The 20,486-nt window shown below is 26.1% G+C and overlaps 6 protein-coding genes across 15 annotated transcripts; 4 read left to right on the top strand and 2 right to left on the bottom strand.

Moving 5' to 3' along the window:
- Positions 1-396: 396 nt before the first annotated feature.
- On the bottom strand, positions 397-10,385 carry LOC124952476 (putative uncharacterized protein DDB_G0286901). Of its 5 annotated transcripts, XM_047502417.1 has the most exons (7): positions 10,004-10,385; positions 3,962-4,015; positions 1,855-2,811; positions 1,466-1,631; positions 1,209-1,382; positions 756-890; positions 397-672 (listed from the first exon to the last, which is right to left on the bottom strand). In XM_047502417.1, the coding sequence occupies exons 3-7, from the start codon at positions 2,139-2,141 to the stop codon at positions 589-591; spliced, it is 846 nt and encodes a 281-aa protein (XP_047358373.1). In that variant the 5' UTR covers positions 2,142-2,811; positions 3,962-4,015; positions 10,004-10,385; the 3' UTR covers positions 397-588. The 5 variants fall into 5 exon arrangements, 3 of the variants coding, with proteins under 3 accessions (XP_047358373.1, XP_047358374.1, XP_047358375.1); XM_047502418.1 differs by lacking the exon at positions 3,962-4,015; XM_047502419.1 differs by lacking the exon at positions 397-672 and having other exon boundaries at positions 760-1,125.
- LOC124952479 (sperm-associated antigen 6-like) lies at positions 1,770-3,859 on the top strand. The gene is made up of 5 exons (XM_047502422.1): positions 1,770-2,559; positions 2,656-2,935; positions 3,123-3,333; positions 3,397-3,575; positions 3,640-3,859. Exons 3-5 carry the CDS (start codon positions 3,204-3,206, stop codon positions 3,826-3,828), a joined length of 498 nt encoding a protein of 165 aa, XP_047358378.1. The 5' UTR covers positions 1,770-2,559; positions 2,656-2,935; positions 3,123-3,203; the 3' UTR covers positions 3,829-3,859.
- LOC124952480 (sperm-associated antigen 6-like) lies at positions 3,896-4,404 on the top strand. The gene is made up of 2 exons (XM_047502423.1): positions 3,896-4,032; positions 4,114-4,404. Exons 1-2 carry the CDS (start codon positions 3,970-3,972, stop codon positions 4,294-4,296), a joined length of 246 nt encoding a protein of 81 aa, XP_047358379.1. The 5' UTR covers positions 3,896-3,969; the 3' UTR covers positions 4,297-4,404.
- LOC124952469 (U3 small nucleolar RNA-associated protein 18 homolog) lies at positions 9,317-13,583 on the top strand. Of its 4 annotated transcripts, none has more exons than XM_047502390.1 (9): positions 9,317-9,442; positions 10,627-10,769; positions 11,366-11,519; positions 11,724-11,945; positions 12,033-12,204; positions 12,288-12,473; positions 12,544-12,735; positions 12,819-12,987; positions 13,063-13,583. In XM_047502390.1, the coding sequence occupies exons 3-9, from the start codon at positions 11,413-11,415 to the stop codon at positions 13,524-13,526; spliced, it is 1,512 nt and encodes a 503-aa protein (XP_047358346.1). In that variant the 5' UTR covers positions 9,317-9,442; positions 10,627-10,769; positions 11,366-11,412; the 3' UTR covers positions 13,527-13,583. The 4 variants fall into 4 exon arrangements, with proteins under 4 accessions (XP_047358346.1, XP_047358349.1, XP_047358348.1 ...); XM_047502393.1 differs by lacking the exon at positions 9,317-9,442 and adding an exon at positions 10,372-10,387; XM_047502392.1 differs by lacking the exons at positions 9,317-9,442; positions 10,627-10,769 and adding an exon at positions 11,080-11,143.
- A 321-nt stretch (positions 13,584-13,904) lies between these two features.
- On the bottom strand, positions 13,905-17,272 carry LOC124952472 (deformed epidermal autoregulatory factor 1). 2 transcript variants are annotated; one of them, XM_047502403.1, is made up of 4 exons: positions 16,770-17,262; positions 15,961-16,452; positions 15,425-15,886; positions 13,905-15,301 (listed from the first exon to the last, which is right to left on the bottom strand). In XM_047502403.1, the coding sequence occupies exons 1-4, from the start codon at positions 17,034-17,036 to the stop codon at positions 15,101-15,103; spliced, it is 1,422 nt and encodes a 473-aa protein (XP_047358359.1). In that variant the 5' UTR covers positions 17,037-17,262; the 3' UTR covers positions 13,905-15,100. The 2 variants fall into 2 exon arrangements, with proteins under 2 accessions (XP_047358359.1, XP_047358360.1); XM_047502404.1 differs by having other exon boundaries at positions 15,131-15,301; positions 15,367-15,886; positions 16,770-17,272.
- LOC124952470 lies at positions 16,751-20,226 on the top strand. Of its 2 annotated transcripts, none has more exons than XM_047502395.1 (7): positions 16,751-17,228; positions 17,958-18,154; positions 18,395-18,650; positions 18,791-18,948; positions 19,033-19,276; positions 19,432-19,564; positions 19,771-20,226. In XM_047502395.1, exons 1-7 carry the CDS (start codon positions 17,018-17,020, stop codon positions 19,916-19,918), a joined length of 1,347 nt encoding a protein of 448 aa, XP_047358351.1. In that variant the 5' UTR covers positions 16,751-17,017; the 3' UTR covers positions 19,919-20,226. The 2 variants fall into 2 exon arrangements, with proteins under 2 accessions (XP_047358351.1, XP_047358350.1); XM_047502394.1 differs by having other exon boundaries at positions 16,760-17,228; positions 17,826-18,154.
- Positions 20,227-20,486: the final 260 nt, after the last annotated feature.

Here is a 20,486-nt window from a genome sequence, read left to right as displayed (position 1 = left end):
CGTATGAATCTTATATAAATAAAAAACATTTTTCCTGTTGACTATAAAATTATAATTTTCAACATAATCATGATATATACTTATATATATAGATACATGTATCTTTTTAAGTATATACACCTTAAAAAATTGAAAAATTATGGCGTATATTCATGAGATTTTTATTGGCTAACTATAAATATAAATACCCAATTGAAATTTAGTGAAGCAGCTTTTACGTCATCATTTTGGTACATGTTTATATATACGAGCACATACACATGCAATTGCATACAAAATAATGCATATATACAAATTATACACTGATATTCAATCAAAGGAAAGAAAATAAAATAAAAATTTTTTAAATATATAAATTGTTACACAATAAAAATTGTTACGACAATACAATTAAAACTGATGTAAGAATTATATTTTATTTTGTCTTTTAATTACAAAAAGTATAAATTACTTATAACAATTATATGGCTTCATTGTACTGTATAAATACTATTAAAAATATAGAATGAGAATGTTACAACTTCTAAGTATTTGATACAAATCTGCAGAGTAACATCATCAATAATCTAATTTTGTACTTTACCAGTTTTACAAGTTATTTGGTTTCCACAATAGAAGCTTAGAAAAATCTTCTTCCACAAGTTGCATATGCTCGACTGCTGTCATAAATGCCTGTTAAAAATTATTATATAGAATATAAAACAAGAAAGATACAATTCATCAATTCTTTAGAACAATCTCTGACTATTACATACATTTTGTTTCTTCAAATTATCTATAAGCAATAATTGCTTTTTGAATGCTTGAAGTAATTCTAATCGTTGTTTTTCTAAATGTTTTATTCCTTGTCTTTTATCTTCTTGAAGTTTTCTGATTTGATCTCGTAATTCCTTCATGCATAGGTATAAAACATATGTGAAAATGACTTAATATATGTAATAATAAAGTGCATTTACATGCTTTATATCTTTACCAAGAAAGCATACATACTTTTTCTTCAAAATGATTAAACTTAATAGTATTTTTTAGTTTTTCATTTTCTTCTAAAGATCTATTTAATCGTAAATCATAATTATTTAATTGATTATTTAAAGTTTTGATTTCTTTTCTTAGTCCTTCTATATCCTAAACATTATTATTATATTAAATTCAATATTTTGAAAAATGTTCAAATACACACACATAATCCATATTGTAGTAATCTATACCTTTCTTAAATTTGAATTTTCAGTATTCGAAGCTAAATTTTGCTCATGTAAATTAGAATTATTATTTTCAAGTTTTGTAACTGTTTCTTTCAGTGATGCTACTTGATTATGCAATTTTAACTTGCAACAATCAAGCTTTTTATTTTCACCTTCCAATCTCTCACAATCATTAACCTACAACATATTAGATATATAATTTTAATTAGTTAAAAATAAGACGATGCTTTTTTTTTTTGTAAAATTATTCTTTATTATACCTTATTTTTATATTCAACTTGAATCACTTTTAATTCATTATACAGCATATCTATTTTGGATTTGAGAAAATTAATGAGAGCTTTATTCTCTGGATTATTTCCTTCATATAAAACAATCTCATTAACTTTATTGGTTCCATTTTGATTTTGGAAATTTTCAAAATTTCTAATAAAAATTTAAACAAAATTAAGAAAAACAAATTCGTAAAATTTAATCCATCTTATATACAAATATAAAAATAAAATAAATATACAACTTATTATGTTGTTTAAAAAATTTATATATTTATTTACATAACGTTAAAAAAATTACAATTATTTGTTAATATTTCTTAAAGATCAATATATTACTATAGTAAATTTATCTATAATATTTATTATATACTCACTGTTTGGATAAATTCGATGCACCTTCTGTTAAAGTATCCAATGAAACAGGATTCCTTTCGATCGTAATATTTTGTAGTAATTTATTATTTGTATTCATTAAATATTCTGAATTCCTTTTATTCCTATCTGTAGTATTATGTGTATCATTATTCTGTCTAGACGAGTTATCATGAATCCGTCGGTCCGTAATAGATTTGATTTCCTCCAAAACATGACGCGTTTTTATTTCTAATGCTTTATTTAATCGATATAATTCCTTTTCCTTAATTAATAGTTTATCAGACATTTGTATCGTTATAATGCACGTTATTTAATATTCAATTACAAAACTATAATAATTTGTTTTTATGTCAATGCATACAATTATTAAAATATATATATGTATATATATACATATTATTCAGACAATATTTTCACGAAACACATTTATTTTCTAAGAGAATTCTGATTGGTTATTTCTGACAAATATTCATGAAACTTATTTGGAAATATTATTGATTAATATGGTTAAAGTTTAGTGCTTTAAGTGTCTGAGGGTATCTACCCTGCTAGTATATAGTTTTACACAAAGGGCGGTAGTTTTTCGTTTTGAAACAATTGATAGTGCTGGATGAATTAATAAAAAAGAAGGATTTATGAGTTTAGGTCATCAAAACTTTGTCTATTTTGATAAATTAATATGACAGCGCGTATTATTTTACAAGGTACATTCAATTATCTTTATCTGTATTTTATACAAACTTTGTAAATATATATATTATTTTACATATTAAAATTTTAAGAGATTTTTTATTTTATAGTATTTGATCAATATCAAAAGGCACGTTTGCTTTTTGCACAATCCATTTCTAATCTTGCATCAAAGCCCAATAATATTGAATGTTTGAAAAATGCCGGTGTTATACATTTGCTTAGGCCTTTGTTATCAGATGTAGTCCCTTCTATTCAGCATATGTCTGCAATTGCATTGGGCAAACTGGCGAATCATGATATTAACTTGGCACAAGATATTATTCAAGAAGATATTTTACCTCGCTTGTTACACAATATAGAGAAACAAAATGTACGAGCTTTGTGAATGTAAGCATTTAAGCTTTAGATAGTTCAAAATTAAATTAAAAAATTAATTACAATTTTTAAAATTTCCTTAACTATTAAAAAAATTATGTTTTGTAGTATTTATATATGCAATTTTATAATTGGTATATCATATATTAGTAATTAGTATATCATACAAATATATTATCTTAAAAATAAATTGTTATAGAAATTTTATAAAAAGGCAGCATTGTTCGTATTACGTGCTATAGCAAAACATTCATCAGAAACAGCATCAATTATAGTACAAATGAATGGACTAGATGTAATGATTATATGTTTAGAAGATTTTGATTCTGGTGTTAAAGAAGCAGCTGCTTGGGGACTTGGATATATAGCTAGACATAACAGAAGTTTAGCACAGGCTACTGTTGATGCAGGTAATTACAATACAGTTAAAAAATTATGAGTTCACATATTTATCATTATTATATATTATTCAGGAGCAGTACCACTCCTTGTTTTATGTTTACAAGAGCCAGAATTATGTCTTAAACAAGTTAGTGTATCTGCCCTTTGTGATATAAGCAAACAGAGTAAAGATTTAGCTCACACTATTGTGGATGCTGGTGCCCTACCTTATTTATCAAAAGCATTATCTAATCCTGATGTCAAATTGAAGGTTGATTGATACAACTTATCAAAAAATCTTATAAGACTATGTTAATAAAAAATCATTTATGCAGCGTCAAGTTCTATCAACATTAGGGAGCATAGCTAAACATGATACAAACTTAGCAGAAGCTGTTGTAGAGACAGAAATATTACCCAATGTTTTAGTACATATGGGTCATCCTGATGAAAATGTAGTCAGATCTGCAGCAATTCTTACTAAAGAAGTTTGCAAGCATACATCGGAAGTAAATTTTCAATAAAGTTACTATTTCAATTAAGGATATCATTCATATTTAAATCTTATTATTTAGTTGGCTCAATTGATTATCAATATCGGGGGTATAGGTGCCTTAAATGAATTGATTAATACATCAAAGTTGATAAATAAACTACCTGCAATAATGGCACTTGGTTATATTGCTGGGCATTCCGATCAGTTTGCTGCAGCTGTAATTGGATCAATGGTATAAGATATAATATAGATATAAAATATATGTTATATTATATAGTCATGTAGTTTTAAGTGCACTTTGTGATCACTATAGAGTGTTATTCAATTGGGTACTATCTTAGAAAATGAAACTGATGATCATATACTTGCTGTAATTTCTTGGACATTAGGTCAAATAGGAAAACATACACCAGAACATGCAAAATCAGTAGCTGATGCAAATGTTCTTTCAAAATTATTAGAAGTATGTAAGTTCTTAAAAAAATTATATTTATGATTACAATGGTATATCTGTTCTATTTCTTTTTTTTTTTTATTTGATTAACAGCTCTATATCAATCCAACGAGTTCAAACGATTTAAAAACAAAGTGTTATACATCATTAAAGCAAATATTACAAAAATGTTTGCATATTGAAGCACTAGAAGCACTTCTATTTGATGCCCCTTCAAATATTTTGAAATATGTGCTTGGACAATTTAGCAAGGTAATCTTTAAAAATAGTATATTTTTTTATTCTAATAATATCTATAAATTATTGTTCTATACATAATATCAATAATTTTTAAGGTGTAGGTATTAAACTACATTATAAGTTATTAAATATAATATTAATAGTTTATTATTTAATCTATACATATCAGTGAAATGTATACAAATGATGCGTTATACAAAGTGATGGTATACTATTTTCCAATTAATATATAAACACAAAACAGGTGTTATTACCTTTTATATATCTTACACGGTGTTGATAACTAACATAAATGCTTTTATCTATTTGGATATAATTACTTATGATAAAATTTAATATATAAGATGACTTGTTTTCATATACATAAGATAAAATATAATATAGGAGTGAATTGATAGATATTTATGAAACTATTCATATATAAATCTTTTGCTCTACATAAAAATTGGTCAAGCAGCTGTATAAGTGTGCTTTTATTGTAAATATTTATGCAAAACGATACTGTTTCTCTTTAATTTATAACAGAATCCTTTTCTATTTGCTAAGTACAATTAGCTCCACCTTGCATGTAACAACTGCAAAATATTAGAAATTTATAAATTATTTAATTAATTTCATATTATTTATACTCTCTCTATATTTTTTATTTTTAATTCTCATATAATAACTCAGATTAATATGTTGACATTTAATTATCTTCATATAAGATATACTTGCAAGCTATTAATAATAATTAACAGGATTTACAGATATGCTATATAGTTTTTTGTTTAATAATTTCATAATCAACAGCAAATAGAGAAATTTTTAATTACACAAACATATTTAGATTATTCTTCTCTAAGATTTTCTCTAAGTTATAGTATGGCACATTTGAAGTTCCAAAAAAGCACATTTCTCAGTCTTTCGACATTGAATGGTCATCTAAAATACAAGGACAATTTGTTATTGATTTTCTTTTTTTTTTATGTGTATAACATTATGAATTTGTTAAGATTTTATGAAAAACATGTGGAATGTATTTCTTACTTAACTATGTTCTATTGCCTACTACTTCAACTATTATATTTTCTAATGGCAGTATTTGGTATAAAGAGAAATAGTATACAAAACGTACAAAAATGGAGAGACAAATATTAAATAAGCCTCAAAAGTTGTATATAGTAATGAATTGTTAACAAAAAAGACTTTGATTTGATATTTTTATGAATCTGCTTAATTTGTTATATTAAAGTATTGGTGTTTTATCATTTTCCATCATCTTGATAATATTAAGTTCTAATTACATTAGAAATAGGTATTATAATTTTTTTTAGTAAAGATTCATCATAATAATAGCACAACCCAGTGTATATAATTTTTTCTCATAATACACATATATATCACTGTCATAAGTTTATTCATTCAGTAGTTCCACCTTAAAAGGATTAAGGAAAACATTAATTTCTAGTAAACTTAATTAATTCTACTTTTTCAGACCAATAACTCAACAATAATATCTGTTATTGAAAGTAATATATAATATTCAAATTTTTATCATATTTTATATTATTATAAATGTAAAGAATAAGACATTAAATTATCATTTAAAAGGTTCAGTATTAACTGAAATTTTGTATCAAGTAAATATAAAATAATAATAAAACAAATATAAACAAACAGTCTAGCACTCAATTAAACGAATATCATAAAGCATAAATTGTAAAATTTGGAAGAAAAAATTGCATAATATATATTTTACTGCCAATTTACCAAAATTTTTGTCTTGCAACATGTTCAAATCGTATGGCAAATAAACCAAATATTCGGTTCAGAGCATGTAATCTGTCCAAGTATTTCTGAAAAAGGAAACGAATAATGTTATTCTTTCATAAAGAGAAAATTTTCGTCCTACAAAAACTACATTTAGTAGAGTGCAGATTGCATTAATAAGTAATAGGTTGCATTATTATGTGATTTCATGAATTGTTGATTAAACATTGAAAATTACGTCAATATCTTTAATTTACTTCATGCATTTAATTCTTGACTTTTTTTTTATTTATGTTACAATATATATAAAAATGCATGAAAATTTTTTATCTTTTAGCATGATATTTCCTTTGGCAGTCCTTATTTTGGTATATTTTTATTCCTTTGAAATTAGTATACAAAAATGATAAATAAACAGAATTGATATTACATAGAACATTTTCACTGAATATACATATACTATAGTATATGTGATCAATTACAAATAAGTATAATGATTATCGGTATAATCATTATAATGATTAGATCTGCCTGATAATGTAAGTGCTATAAAGTGAATAGAATAGAAGTGAATAAAAATGTTATAATGATGCCGAAAGATATGTGATGATAATGTTAAAAAGATATTAAATTATAAAAATATTTTGCAAAATTATTAATAAAATTACATAAATAATTCATTCATCCGCTTCATCATTAGGTTTAATGCTAGCATAACTATTCATGTTTCTATTCACCTTTAGCATTTTTAGAAAACTGCCTATTACCAATATAGTTTTTCTATGCCTTCTGAAGATTCCAGCATAAAGCTCTTCGCGTACATCTCGTCTATCACTAACATCAGAATCAATACTTGAAACTGAAACTACCGAAGGTTTTGCAGAGACAGGTTGATGATAATTATGTGTTTCACCCGTATTGAGAATAACACAATCTGGATTGTCTTTCATGTTGATTAACAATGATATTACTGCTTATAAAGTTATACACTTTTATCACCTTCTTTGTTAAAGTATTCTCTAAAAAGTAGCACTTTTAATAAACACTCATATTCGTTTGATTATAACAAAAGCTATAATGTGGTTTTGCTATTTTCATAACAAATAACTTTGACAATTTTAATTTACAATTATTTTGTTCATATAATGATTAAATTAAAAATCTTTTCAAATCTTAATTTGTATATTATGAATTTTAACATTCAACAATAGATTAATTTTATATGCAAACAAGTTAAACAAAGATATTTCATAGATTTTATTAATAAACTACTAATATATTCTAATATTTCTATACTGTAATTAGCAATTATTTAACTTACAGATGCTTTGTGCATATATATATATGTATAAATATATATATATATATATGTACATAACATACGCAATATATATGCACGTATATGTACGTATATGTATACTTTAATAATCCACTAACGGAGATGTATCTTTTTTTTCTGATCTAAATGAACTGATTTTGTAGGATACGTTTATGTGCTTATATAGAAACTTCTGGTTAAATTCAAATGGTACGTCATTTGCTACAAGATCTAAATATCTTTCGTAAATTTGAATGACGTTACACGACTGTTGCAAATATAAGGCAATTGTCTCGTTGTCCGTGCTCTGTGTACCAATGGATTTTGGTGTTTTATAAAATATAATCTAAATATCTCTTGGGGTGATTCAGTCACTGTACTCTATCAATTAGATATATGTACATCTTAACGATCTATCCCTCGCTTGAATTTTTCTTCAACCATACACACGAAGCACTTGATCAAAATTATTATTCGTTGCTTTTTTTTTTCATAATGTTGATGATGGATTTATGATAAAGTAACTATCGTATAAAATGATATTCATATAATAGCAACGTTTTTATACGCTCTTATAACTTTGTATTATCTTCCCACGGTTCACTGTTCCCTCCATAAATATCCTCTAACGTTGAAGTTGTAATTTTTTTTTTCTTTTTTTTTTCTTTTTTTTTTTTTTTTTTTTTTTTTTATCAAATCTTTCTCTCTGCAAAGTCAACAAACAAGATGAGATTAATGAAAAATTGCAAATAATGCAAATTACTATTGCTTGTGCGTATATAAGAAAGAAGAATTTTGTTTTCAAATATAAATAGTATTCATTTTCACAATGAGACGTAATAATAATTGTTGAACGTACACGTAATCTTTTATCATATTTTTAATTTTCTCCTTTTTTTTCCTAATTTCAAATTCAATAATTATTTATTGAGGATTATATGTTTTCTTCATAATACCGCGTCATTGTCGTGATATACAAAATATGTTATCGAGAAATCTTATTTACATTTATGTTTTTTTAATTTTGATTTATGATAAACATAATGGAACACTTAACGAACTGTAATAACGATATCATTCTGACGTACAATTTTTTCAAAAAATCATTTCTCAGAATTTTATTTTGTATTACATCAGCATCTTTACAATTTACAAAGTATAAGACTATTCGATAAAGCGATAAGATCCGTCTCGTAACCGCGTATGATATATGACTGGTAAACTTGCTAAATGTATCCCATGAATCGAGAAATAAATGTATTTTTAATAGTTTCAAACACAGTTTTATTATTCATCCAAAAATATCCCTTATTTTTATAAAATATTTCTATATATCGTGCTCATTTCATTTAATTACTTTTCATACTTTATATTCGTATTTTATTTCTTTCCGTTACTAGTTGAAAAATTTAATTTTTTCTATTAATTCTGTAAATTTTATCAGTTTAAAAGCATACAGTTTCGCGTTTTACGTTCACGTTTAAGATATTTTCCTGGTCAGACATTCTAAAAGCTTTATTTTTAGGTTCTATACAATTAAATGATCGCGACTTTTCACCCACGTTAACGTATATACATAACATATAATAATAATAAATTGTGCAGCAATAAAAAATTTGTTTATTTCATAATACATTCATAATTCTTTGTATTTTATATAATATATTTATTGTAATCATAAAGTGTTATGACTCAATTATAAAAAATATAATTTTTGAAATATTTGTCTTAGATATTGCCACATGACGCGAGAGCAAGACGATTATTTGCTACATCAGGTGCATTGAAAAAAGTGCAAGAAATACAAGCTGAACCAGGCACAATGCTTATGGAGTACATAATGCAAATCAACTGTTGCTTCCCTGAAGAAATTATAAGGTCATTTTTCACACATATATTATATGATATATATATATATATATATATATATATATATCATTTATTTTATTAATTTATCAAACTATTTATATCTTCGCACAACAGTTATAATAATTAAGATCTTTTAAATAGAAGTAATCATTAAATCGAAATTAAAACCAGTAAATATTATATTACTATGGAAATGTGTTATCGTTTTATATGCAATTCTATTATTACATTTTTTTATTCTCTATTTCTTTTTTTGCAAAGAGTCAGTTGTGATTATATAAAAAGAGAAGGGTAATAAAACAAAATTTTATAAAGATCTAAAGAATATAGAAATGTCAATTGTCAAGGTCTCAAATTTATAATCGAATCAATTTACTTGATTCATACTTTCCTGTTTAATCATATTATGTCAATTTCATTTTCGTCACTAATAACTTTGTATATTATATATTTTATATGTTACAATATTCGAAAAGATAAATTAAACATTTATACAGTGTGTGATAATGAATTGTAACCAAAAACACTAGTTGCTTTTTAACATAACCCTGCTAAAATTTATTTACTCACCGAATTAGATCCGAGGATTTCCTTATAACTAGCAGAAAATTGAATCCCGTTAAACTCGTTTCCACTGCCAATTCGTATAAATAACTACCTGTCTTTTTAGTTTTTTTGTGTATTTTAATTTAAGTCAGATTACTAATGTACGAATATCCGCCATATTGTCGCACAGCTGATCTTATTGAAAAAGTATAATCTGAGACTGCAGTGGATCAATAATTTTATCGCCCTCAAGTATTTTTCATTACGATTATATTAAACAATAATTATATTTTACCAAGTATCATTTTTAAACTTTTTATTAATATTTCAATATAAATGCACCTTTTTTCTTTGATCTTTCTTTTGTACAAATGAAATGATTGACCGGGTTAACAGTCGATAAAGAAGGTAGTACAATTAAATGTACAGTATAATATTCAATAAATTTTCATACTTGATTATATTGATTATAGATTAATTTTTTTTTTTAATTTAATTATCAAATATTAATTTTATACATTTTTATTATAAATAAATATAATAATATAGATAATTAAAATGATAACTAACTGGTAATTATAATTCGAAAAAATTAAGGATGTAATAATGTTTATAAAAAATTACAATTTATTGTTTTTTTTTTTCAGATATTATTCACCAGGATATCCAGAAACATTATTAGAAGCAGTAGAACAATATCAGCCAAAATGTCCTTCCATATTATCATTGGAACGAAAAACATTAGACTATTCTGATTCTTCCTTTTCTATTCCAACATACGAGGAACAAGGTTAAAGACAAGAAAATATTACTCATATGTGGAAACATTCATATTTAGAAAATATTTTTGGAATTTGTATTTGAAAATACTAAATCAGAAATATTTAAATATACAAAAATAATATAATAGAAAGATACAAAAAATTTTTAATATTTATACAAATGATAGAAAGTATAACATAGATGTTACTAAAAAATTCTATTACTTAAAACAAATAAATATATATTTCATACATTTACTTTTTTCTTTATTATTTTTATTCTAATAATGCAATTAAATAAACATTTGATTCACGTATTCATTAAATAAGATTTATAATCAAAGGAACATTAGAGACCTCTGTGATTACTGTGAAAATTAAATATCGACTATGTTGTTAACACGTAAGGTTAAGTACTTCAATCTCAAATTTTAAGATAATAAACAATATATATTATTATATTTTTTTATTTCTTTAAAATTTAATTATAATATTTTTATTTCTTATTAAAATATATTATATATTATGATAATTTGATACTTGTAGTTAGCACGATTTGATTCTTTTTTATTAGCAGAATTACTCTGGCAATAAATATAATAATAATAAAATATTTTTATTTTAGGAAAGGAAATGTGCATCTGTTAATTGAAGATATTAAACATTTTCAATATGAATACCAATGTTATAATAAAAGGTCATATAAAGCGCAATCAGAAATTTGATATATTTCCAAAAAAAAGAAAAATAAATTCATATGATCCTACAGAAGAAGCTAGGTAAATCAAATTATATTTTATTTATTAATATATTAATTTTTCAGCTAATGAACAATTATTTATGATTCATTTTAAATAAAAGCGTAATGATACAATTATAAACAGAAAACTTTAAATACATTAATAAACATTAAAAAATGTAGATTTACTTTAAATTTATTGCATTTATTGCATTTTTTTTACAATTATAATGTTGATATATAGGTTGGAAAAGATAGTTTTTGGAGATGCAAGTGATGTCATAAATAATTTACCAGATGAAAATTATATTGAAGAAACAAATAGAAGCACGATTGCACACCCATATAATGCAGATAATGTAGAAGCTAACGAAGATATATCTTCTAAGAGTTCTGATGAAGATTCAGATGAAAAGACAGAGAAAAAAAAAGTAGTCTGGGTAGATGATGATGATGCACATTATACGTGAGTATATGAAGTATTTTTAAAATGATTCAATTATTGTTTTGTTGTTTATATATATTAATTAAATTTATTTTTAAATAAATAAAGCGTAGAAGCAGCATTAAATATTCAAAATCGCAAGTTACCCAGCAAAAGGCCAGAGAAGTTTTATACAGAATTTTTAGAGAATAAATACAAACATCTTGTAGGTACTCCAAAATGGGCAGAAATTGATAGAGTACAAGAAAATTTTGATGATACGGATTATGAAATCCTGAAGGTATTTTAATGATTCTATTACTGAAATTAAAATAAAGTTTTTTAATATATTATGTTTAAATAAATAAATATTTTTAATTTTAGCATAGTTCTCATTTAGAAACGCCACGAATGAAGAGATTGCCAAAGGGAACTATTGATATTAAAGCATTGAAATCAATAAATCAGCAGACATTTAACGAAGGCCCTGTAATATCAAGTTTGGAATTCCATCCAACCTCTACATTAGCTCTTGTTGCTGGTTCATCCGGTATTTTATCTCTTTTTCAGGTTAGTAAAAATATTTTTTTTTTGTTTAAATTGTTGATATATATAAAAGGAAATTTTTTAATATATATAGATTGATGGTATAGAGAACAACAAATTATATAGTATGCAATATAAGAAGTTTCCAATTAGTAAAGCAAAATTTCTTAAAGAAGGAACAGAAGTTCTATCAGGATCTCAATTTTACTCATATTGCCATTCTTATAATTTGATTAGTGGAAAAACTTATAAGATACCATTACCACATGGTATTACTAATATGAAGGTTTGATATTTTATTTAAATTATATTAATGATACTCTCTTGCATATTTCTATTTGAATAACTTTTCAAAATTATGTTATTCAGAAATATGAAGTATCACCTGATGGTCGATTGATAGCACTGTGTGGAAGAGCAGGTGAAATTTATCTATTAACAAGTTCTTCCAAAGAACTTATTGGCACTCTAAATATGAATACAAAATGTCGAACAGTTTCATTTACCCCTGACAATAAAACACTCATAACGCACGGAGGTAAATTATAAACATTTTACTTATCTTCAAAGTAAAATTATATAATTCAATATTCTTTTTATTGTATGCTTGAAGATGACAATGAAATGTATATTTGGGACATAAAAAGTCGAACATGTATACATCGTGCAGTGGATGATGGATGCTTGTCTTGTTCAGTTACTGCAATATCTCCAAACGGTCAATTTTTAGCTACTGGTAGTAGGGAAGGAGTAGTTAATTTGTATGACATAAATACAGTACTAAAAGAAAAAATTCCAGCACCACTTAAAACGATTTTCAATCTTGTTACTTCTATTACTGGATTGAAATTTAATCCTACATCAGAGATATTAGCCATGGCTTCCGATAAAAAGGCAAATGCTTTTAAAATGTTACATTTGCCATCGTTTAACGTATTTTCAAATTTTCCCACATTTCAAACAACAATGTCAATGCCCTCTGCTATTGATTTTTCTCCTAGTAGTGGTTACTTAGGTGTATCGAATAGATCACATAGAGCATTTTTATACAGATTGAAACATTATGGAAATTATTAAGCGTTTCTTTTGTAAAAATTTTCTAAATACATAATTGATATAAATTTTACAAAGATATTTAGTAAATTAAATTTTTATAAACATTCAAAACTTATCATCTATACTTTGTATTTGCTGATCCTGTACATACCATTGCTATATTTTGTTTTAGCCTAATTATTATAAATACATTTCCAAATATACGGTGGGTAAAAGTAAATTATTAATTTTATATGTACAAGAGTATGTACAAAATGGAATTTAAACTTAAATTCTTTTATCACTATACATAAATAATGGTACGAAATTTTTTATCGTTTTTTCTGTGAAATATAAAAAAGTAATGTGTATGAACTTTGAATATAAATATGTGTAATCAGTAAATATATGTTCAAATCATATGTTTATCAATTCTATTTTCAGTACATAAAACTATATAAAGATAATAAAAAAATGATAGAATATGGTACTTTATTCTATACTTTGTCTATTCATGAATTTTTAAGGAAAAAGAAAAAAAATTGAATAATCCTAAATGCAACTTAAAGATAGTGTTATAGCTATTCACAATACGTTGTTTGTAAAAAACAGATGTGCACATTAAGTTCTTTTTTCAGGGGAAAAAAAAACATTGTTTAAGTTACAAAAGTTATCTTGTTTGTAGAAATCTCTAGAATACTATAAGCTGTTGTACATGTTTACCAATAATCAGGATAAAGAAAATGATGGGTTTATATCAGACTTAAAAAAATAACTTAATCATTATTGCCTCATTAAATCATACTTAAATTATATTCAAAATAAATGGTGTATTTGTTTGTACAATGCCAATCAATTTAGATTAAAACAATATAGAAAATGAATAATGAAATGTGATATACTTGATATTTGTACTAAAATTCTATAAGAAAATATCACTTTCATAAAAAAGCTTATAATAAAAAAAATTTTTATTCCTATAAAACTATATTATAAACAAAAGGTATGATGACACTATATTGGGTTGCTCAGAAAAATTATAAATGATTTTTAATACAATTATTTAGATTTCTCTCTATTAATATTTGCGAAAACTAAAAATTATTACTTTACAAATCAATATGAAATATCTGAATAACCCAATACTCAAATAATCTTACAGAAGCTTATAGATTACCTCTCCTTTGGTCATTTTTCATTTTAACGTTCTTTCCAAATGTACATTTTGAAGAATGTAATATGATACTTATTATAGTAACTAACATATATACAACGAACTTTCCTTTTTGAAGGGATCAAGTTTCCCACACATAACATGTACTATCATTTATACAGATATTCATTATGTTAATGCATGAGTGTGGTCATCAAAAACAACTTGCTTTTATACACGTTCATTGATAGTCTTTAAATAGTAGACTATAGATATAACTTATGTAAAAAATAGCTACTATAATATATACAAAATTTTTTAGGCTATTATTAGCCAGGAATCTTCAATCTTCATCTCTTTAATCTTTATCTCAAGTCTTCATCTCTTTTTTTAATTGTGAAGTTTCTATAGTAGACTGTTCTCTTTCTATATTCCTTTGGTGAATGGGTGTAAGAAACACTAGCTATTGGTCCCCTGTAGTTGTGGCAAGAGCACTAGTATCTGTACTACTGCTTTCTACTATAAGCATAACAGTTTCAGCGGCACCTCGCACACATTCTACTTGATGACCAGCCCAGTCTTTACGTTGACAAAATGTAGAACAGTATGGTGTACGTCTGCATAAAGAACACTCAGCAAATGCTTCTCGATTGCAATTGGCACACTAAAAACAGAGTTTTTATTAAAAAAAAAAAAAAGAAAAGAAAAGAAAAAAATAAATAAACATACATGCGAGCAAAAATATTTTATATGCAATACAAAAAAGCACAAACACACTTAACGTTACTTTTTTATTATGTGTATCAGATGCAGGCTGTAGACCAACAGTTTCAATAACATCTCCTCTGCCACCCAATTGTGCAACTAATGCTTGTTCTCTTCTTTGTTGTCTATTGATTTCTTTTGCTTCATCTACTGTACGTTTAAATTCATAAGCCAACTTTAACATTTTATTAGATATTTCATCCAATTTTTTAAAAATATCTTCACTCTGTCCATTCTCTGTTTGATGCACGCCCTGCACTACAGAATCCTGATCTTGAGCTTGTTGTACCACTAAACCATCTGTAGATACAAATTGTGGCCAAACTTCTTTGTCAGGAACAACTACTTCATTGTCACTTTCATCATTGTTACTACCATCCCTCGAATTTTCACTTTTATGTTTTCGAGATGGAGTTTCACCGTCAGAAGTATCCCTGGCTCTTCTTCTACGTTTATATGGTGTAAATAATCGTACAGGTCCTGTCTGTAACCATAAATGATTAATATTGCACTTACAAATCAGATATTAATAGGATAGCTAAAAAATAAATTACTCACTGCACTGTCATCATCACAACAGGCAGCACAGGTGCATGATGTCGCATGCGGCTTTAAAATTTGTTCATCTATAAGTGTTTGTAAACTTCTACCACCAAATCTAATGCTTCTTTTCCAATCTTTACTCGATGCTCTTCCACAAAATGCTTCAAATTCACTTGGTGTATACCAGTCTGGCCCTAATTTAATGCATCGTCCTCTACCTCCTGATCCAAATCTACTTTTATGCAATTCTGCATTTGTATTTTTACATCTAACAGGCAAAACTGCCAAATTGGCAGATTCTGACCAACTGCATATTGGTTGCGAATTAGCTGCTGATACATGTATTTGCTCGGATTCTGCCTCATCCGTACTATTTTGAATAACTATATGAGTCGCCTTCAATTCTCCATTCCATCTTAGAGGATCTGCATCTTTGTCATGACGAGGTTCACAGATGAAACCATTATCAACGCATAACATTTGTTTGAATTGTCCAGAACCCGGTAGCTACAAAAGAAGAACTTTATTTACAATTTATTATTGTTAAAATAACGTAAACTGATTAATTTAATGACGAAATACAGTTTTATTTTTAAGCATACTTATATTGTTCATCTATTATACATAAATTATAAAATTTAATGACAAAAATAACATACAGAACAAAATGTATATAATATATGTGTATCATTTTACATAAGAACTTATTTAAATTTTCGAATATTTCGTCAATCGTTAATTTACGAATGACCTCAGAATCGATCGAGCATGTGATGAATATATCTTTCGTTTTTTTTTTTTTTTTTTTTTTTTTTTATATATACCTGCAATTGCTCTGAGGTGATGACGTTGAAGGTCGTCCCATTGGTAGAGTTTGCCACACCGATGATAGAACCAACAGGCAAAGAAACCGGTACACCAACTCCAGGAACACCCGGAACACCCGGTACAGAAGTGACGCTCGCCGTGACGGCCACAGGATGCGCCTCGTGTTCGGTCGTTAGGGCGGACGCTTCCTCGGTTTCGCTCGTCAACGGTTCGGACATGTCCGGTAGCACGGCGACACTTTCCGATGTTTGACTCTCCTCCATTTCGGCTGTTCTCGCCTCGCGCACGTAATGGCATCAGCGCGCACGCTCCTAATAGCGCCACACGAAACGCTTTTGTAATGCCGAGCAAGCGCTTCTCTCACTTACTCTATCGCCATTCTTACGAATTTACGTTTCTTCACAAAAGGATATGTTTTTTCTTTTTGCATACTTTTACTCGAAAGGATGATTTTGGTGAGATAAAGAATCCCTTATGCTTTTTATCTATGTTTTTTTTGAATCTTTGTAACATTTCAAAGAAAGAATAAGACGAATATGTATTATTGGATAGCGACATCTTTATTCATTTCACGCGGCGGTAAAATCGAATTTGAAATGACAATTTAAGGTTATATCTAATTGTACGAATATAGAATTTATTTGAAAAAAATATATATATAGACATATATATATATATATATATAGACACACACACACACACATATATATATATATATAAATATATAAGGTTCGTAGATGATATTTGTCGAATAAATGAAACAATAATAATTAATTCTTTCGATAATCTTTCAGATTTTTGTCAATATAGTTTCAGAGTGCGTAAATCATTACGATGTATTATTAATACATATAATGTAATAATAAATTATATATATGACACAGTATTTTAGTTTTAAAGAGTAAAAATGAAAAGACATTTTATTAATTATTGCGAATAAAAGAATGAATCGCAAAAGATCATGAAAAAGCAATCTGTCGAAGAAAAAAGTATTATTTATATTTGTTATATCATTAGTATAAATTCTTAGTAAAAATTACATTTTTTTATAGCATCTGCAAATAATGCAGTAAATTCGAAATTATACGAAAATGAAAATTCGAATGAAGTATTAAATGATTCTCAACTCAAAGAGCAATCGTCGATAGCGACGACACAAAAACCTTTAATTTTTATGAAATTAGAAATGATTAAACCAAGCATGGAAGGTGTGTCATCAATGAACCCGGAGAAAGATTTTTCGTATATCGAAGAAGATACAATGACGGAATTGCCCTTTTTAGATATTACAAACAATGAATCGATCCAAAACGTAACCAATATCGAAGAAAAGGTTATTAACGGTTCAAAATTTACTTTTTCTGCAAAGCAAACGAAGGAGGTATAAATATCAAAAAATTAATTAAAAGATTATTTCAGATTATTTTCTCTCTCTCTCTGTCTCTCTCTCTTATATTAAACATTATCTATATTGAACGAATTTTCTTTTTAATAAAACATGTAACGACGATTCATTTAATCTATAATACATTAATTATATCGAGATTAAATGTTTATAAAGCACGTTGTATATGTATTTAAATCAAGTACTTAATTAATTTATTGTATCAATACTTCAAAGATGTCAATGAAACTTACAATTAGTTGTGACGCTACGACAACGCAAGCTGCAATCCCTTACTCTTCGTCCGTGTCAACTATGGCATCCATGGTACCAACAAAAGATATTTTACAAATATCCACTACTCCTTTATCTTCCATAGGATCTATTCCTAAAAGCGAGATTCTAACAATCACTACAGATTATAACAATCGTTCGCCCGATGTACACAGTATACTTGTAGATGTAGTCGATCAACACGATCCAACGTCAATATGTAAGTTACGTTTTCATATTAATAAAATATAGTCTAGAGCAAATTGTAAGAGAGATTCATTTATTATAAAAACAAATTAAAAATTAAACGTATTATAATTATTTATTTTTTCTATTTATTTATTTTTTTTTTCTATTAAGTTAATCGAGATCTACAGCTGTCGATCGAAGAAGCGTTTGATTTACCACGACGAAGTATATCATCTATAAGAAATAATTTCGTTAATCGAGTAAGACAATCTCGTAGAATTTGGAGATTAAGAAAATATCTATGTTGTATTGCAACGACGGACGAAGAGGTTGCAATGTTTTATCTCTTCCACGTTTTAATCGATTTTCTCGTAGTTGCTTCTTCGTATTTTTCTAATCAATTCGGCTAATAGACAGATACGGTTCCACGTTTGAGAGGGGCTCCACCTACATATTCATCGATATATGTTAGCCCAGGAACGATATTACGTCAAGAATCGTTAATTGCACGAACAAATTTACACGATATTAGAAGATTTATTTTTTCACCTACGAATCAATCGTCTTTTGTAGCACCTACTCCTCCACCAAGTTATGCTCAATCTCAGGGTATTCAACTTAGTCCATATTTTACGGAAGAAGATCTTTCCGTTTCACGTAAATATCGTTTCATTAACATGAAACTTATTAAAAATCTTATTATTTTGTAATAAATAAGAATATTTTATTTAAATCTTATTGTGATAATATGAAATTAAAAGATTCTTATGTAATTAAAATTATTTCACATTATCTTTTCATCAATTTTCTAGCAAGTGCTAATTCTTGGTCCCCAAGACCCATAGCTACTATTTGTACACGATGCTTAGCCCTTGTCATTACTCTGACAGAAGTTCGTCGATCAAATATTGTACATTTAAGTGCATTTCTTCTTTGTCTTTGTGGGTTAGTAAATGAAAATGAAAAGTGTTATTTATCCTTCAATATGTTTTTAATATTTATACATTAATTAATTTATTAAACAAAAATAATACTTTAGATAAAATCATTTTTCTTTCGTATTACATATAAATATATATATATATATGATTTATAAAAACAACATGTATAATTTTGGATAATCTTAATATTCGTTATAATTTTTTTCTTAGAATTAATTATTCATTATTTATCGATATTGATATTAACAATAGATGCTGGCCTTGTTGTATGATCCCATATTGGTTGAATTCTTGTAAAAATACCGATCATTATTGTCCTATTTGTCACACGTATCTTGGAACTTACACACCTTGGTAATTTAAACATATTTCTACAAAATTTTCATTGCAAATATTCTTTACACCTTTTTTACTGATAAGTTAGCGCATAAACATTAAAAAATTATAAAAATATATTTATAAATAAACTACATTTAATTGAACAATGAAATATAAAGTAAAAAATTATTAAATTTCAAAAATTATCTTACAAATTAATATTACCACAAATAATAGTTAGATAGTGTTATTCTTAATTTTTTTTCATGGGTGTCACTCAAAGGTTTGTTTCAAAAAACCCCCAAAAAATAAATTATTTCTTTCTACCCTTAATAATTGATGTATAATTCTAAAAAAAAGAAATATATGAAAGAGTTAATATTTAGTTATATTTTAAGTAGTAACGAAGAAAAAAATAAAGTTTAGAACAAAAATTAGCTTTAGAAAAAAATGATAAATTGTTTCCTATATTACCTTTAAACGAAGAGATAGAGATTTGAAATTTCACGAAATAAGTATTTTATGTAAAGAACATTATTTAATAAGTAATAAAAAAAAAAAAAAAAAAAATTGACACCGGGACCATTTATTTATACATGGTTATCCTG

Source organism: Vespa velutina, chromosome 10, assembly GCF_912470025.1.
Source record: "Vespa velutina chromosome 10, iVesVel2.1, whole genome shotgun sequence".
NCBI lineage: Eukaryota > Metazoa > Arthropoda > Insecta > Hymenoptera > Vespidae > Vespa > Vespa velutina.
This window is presented reverse-complemented; position numbering and strand designations above follow the sequence as displayed.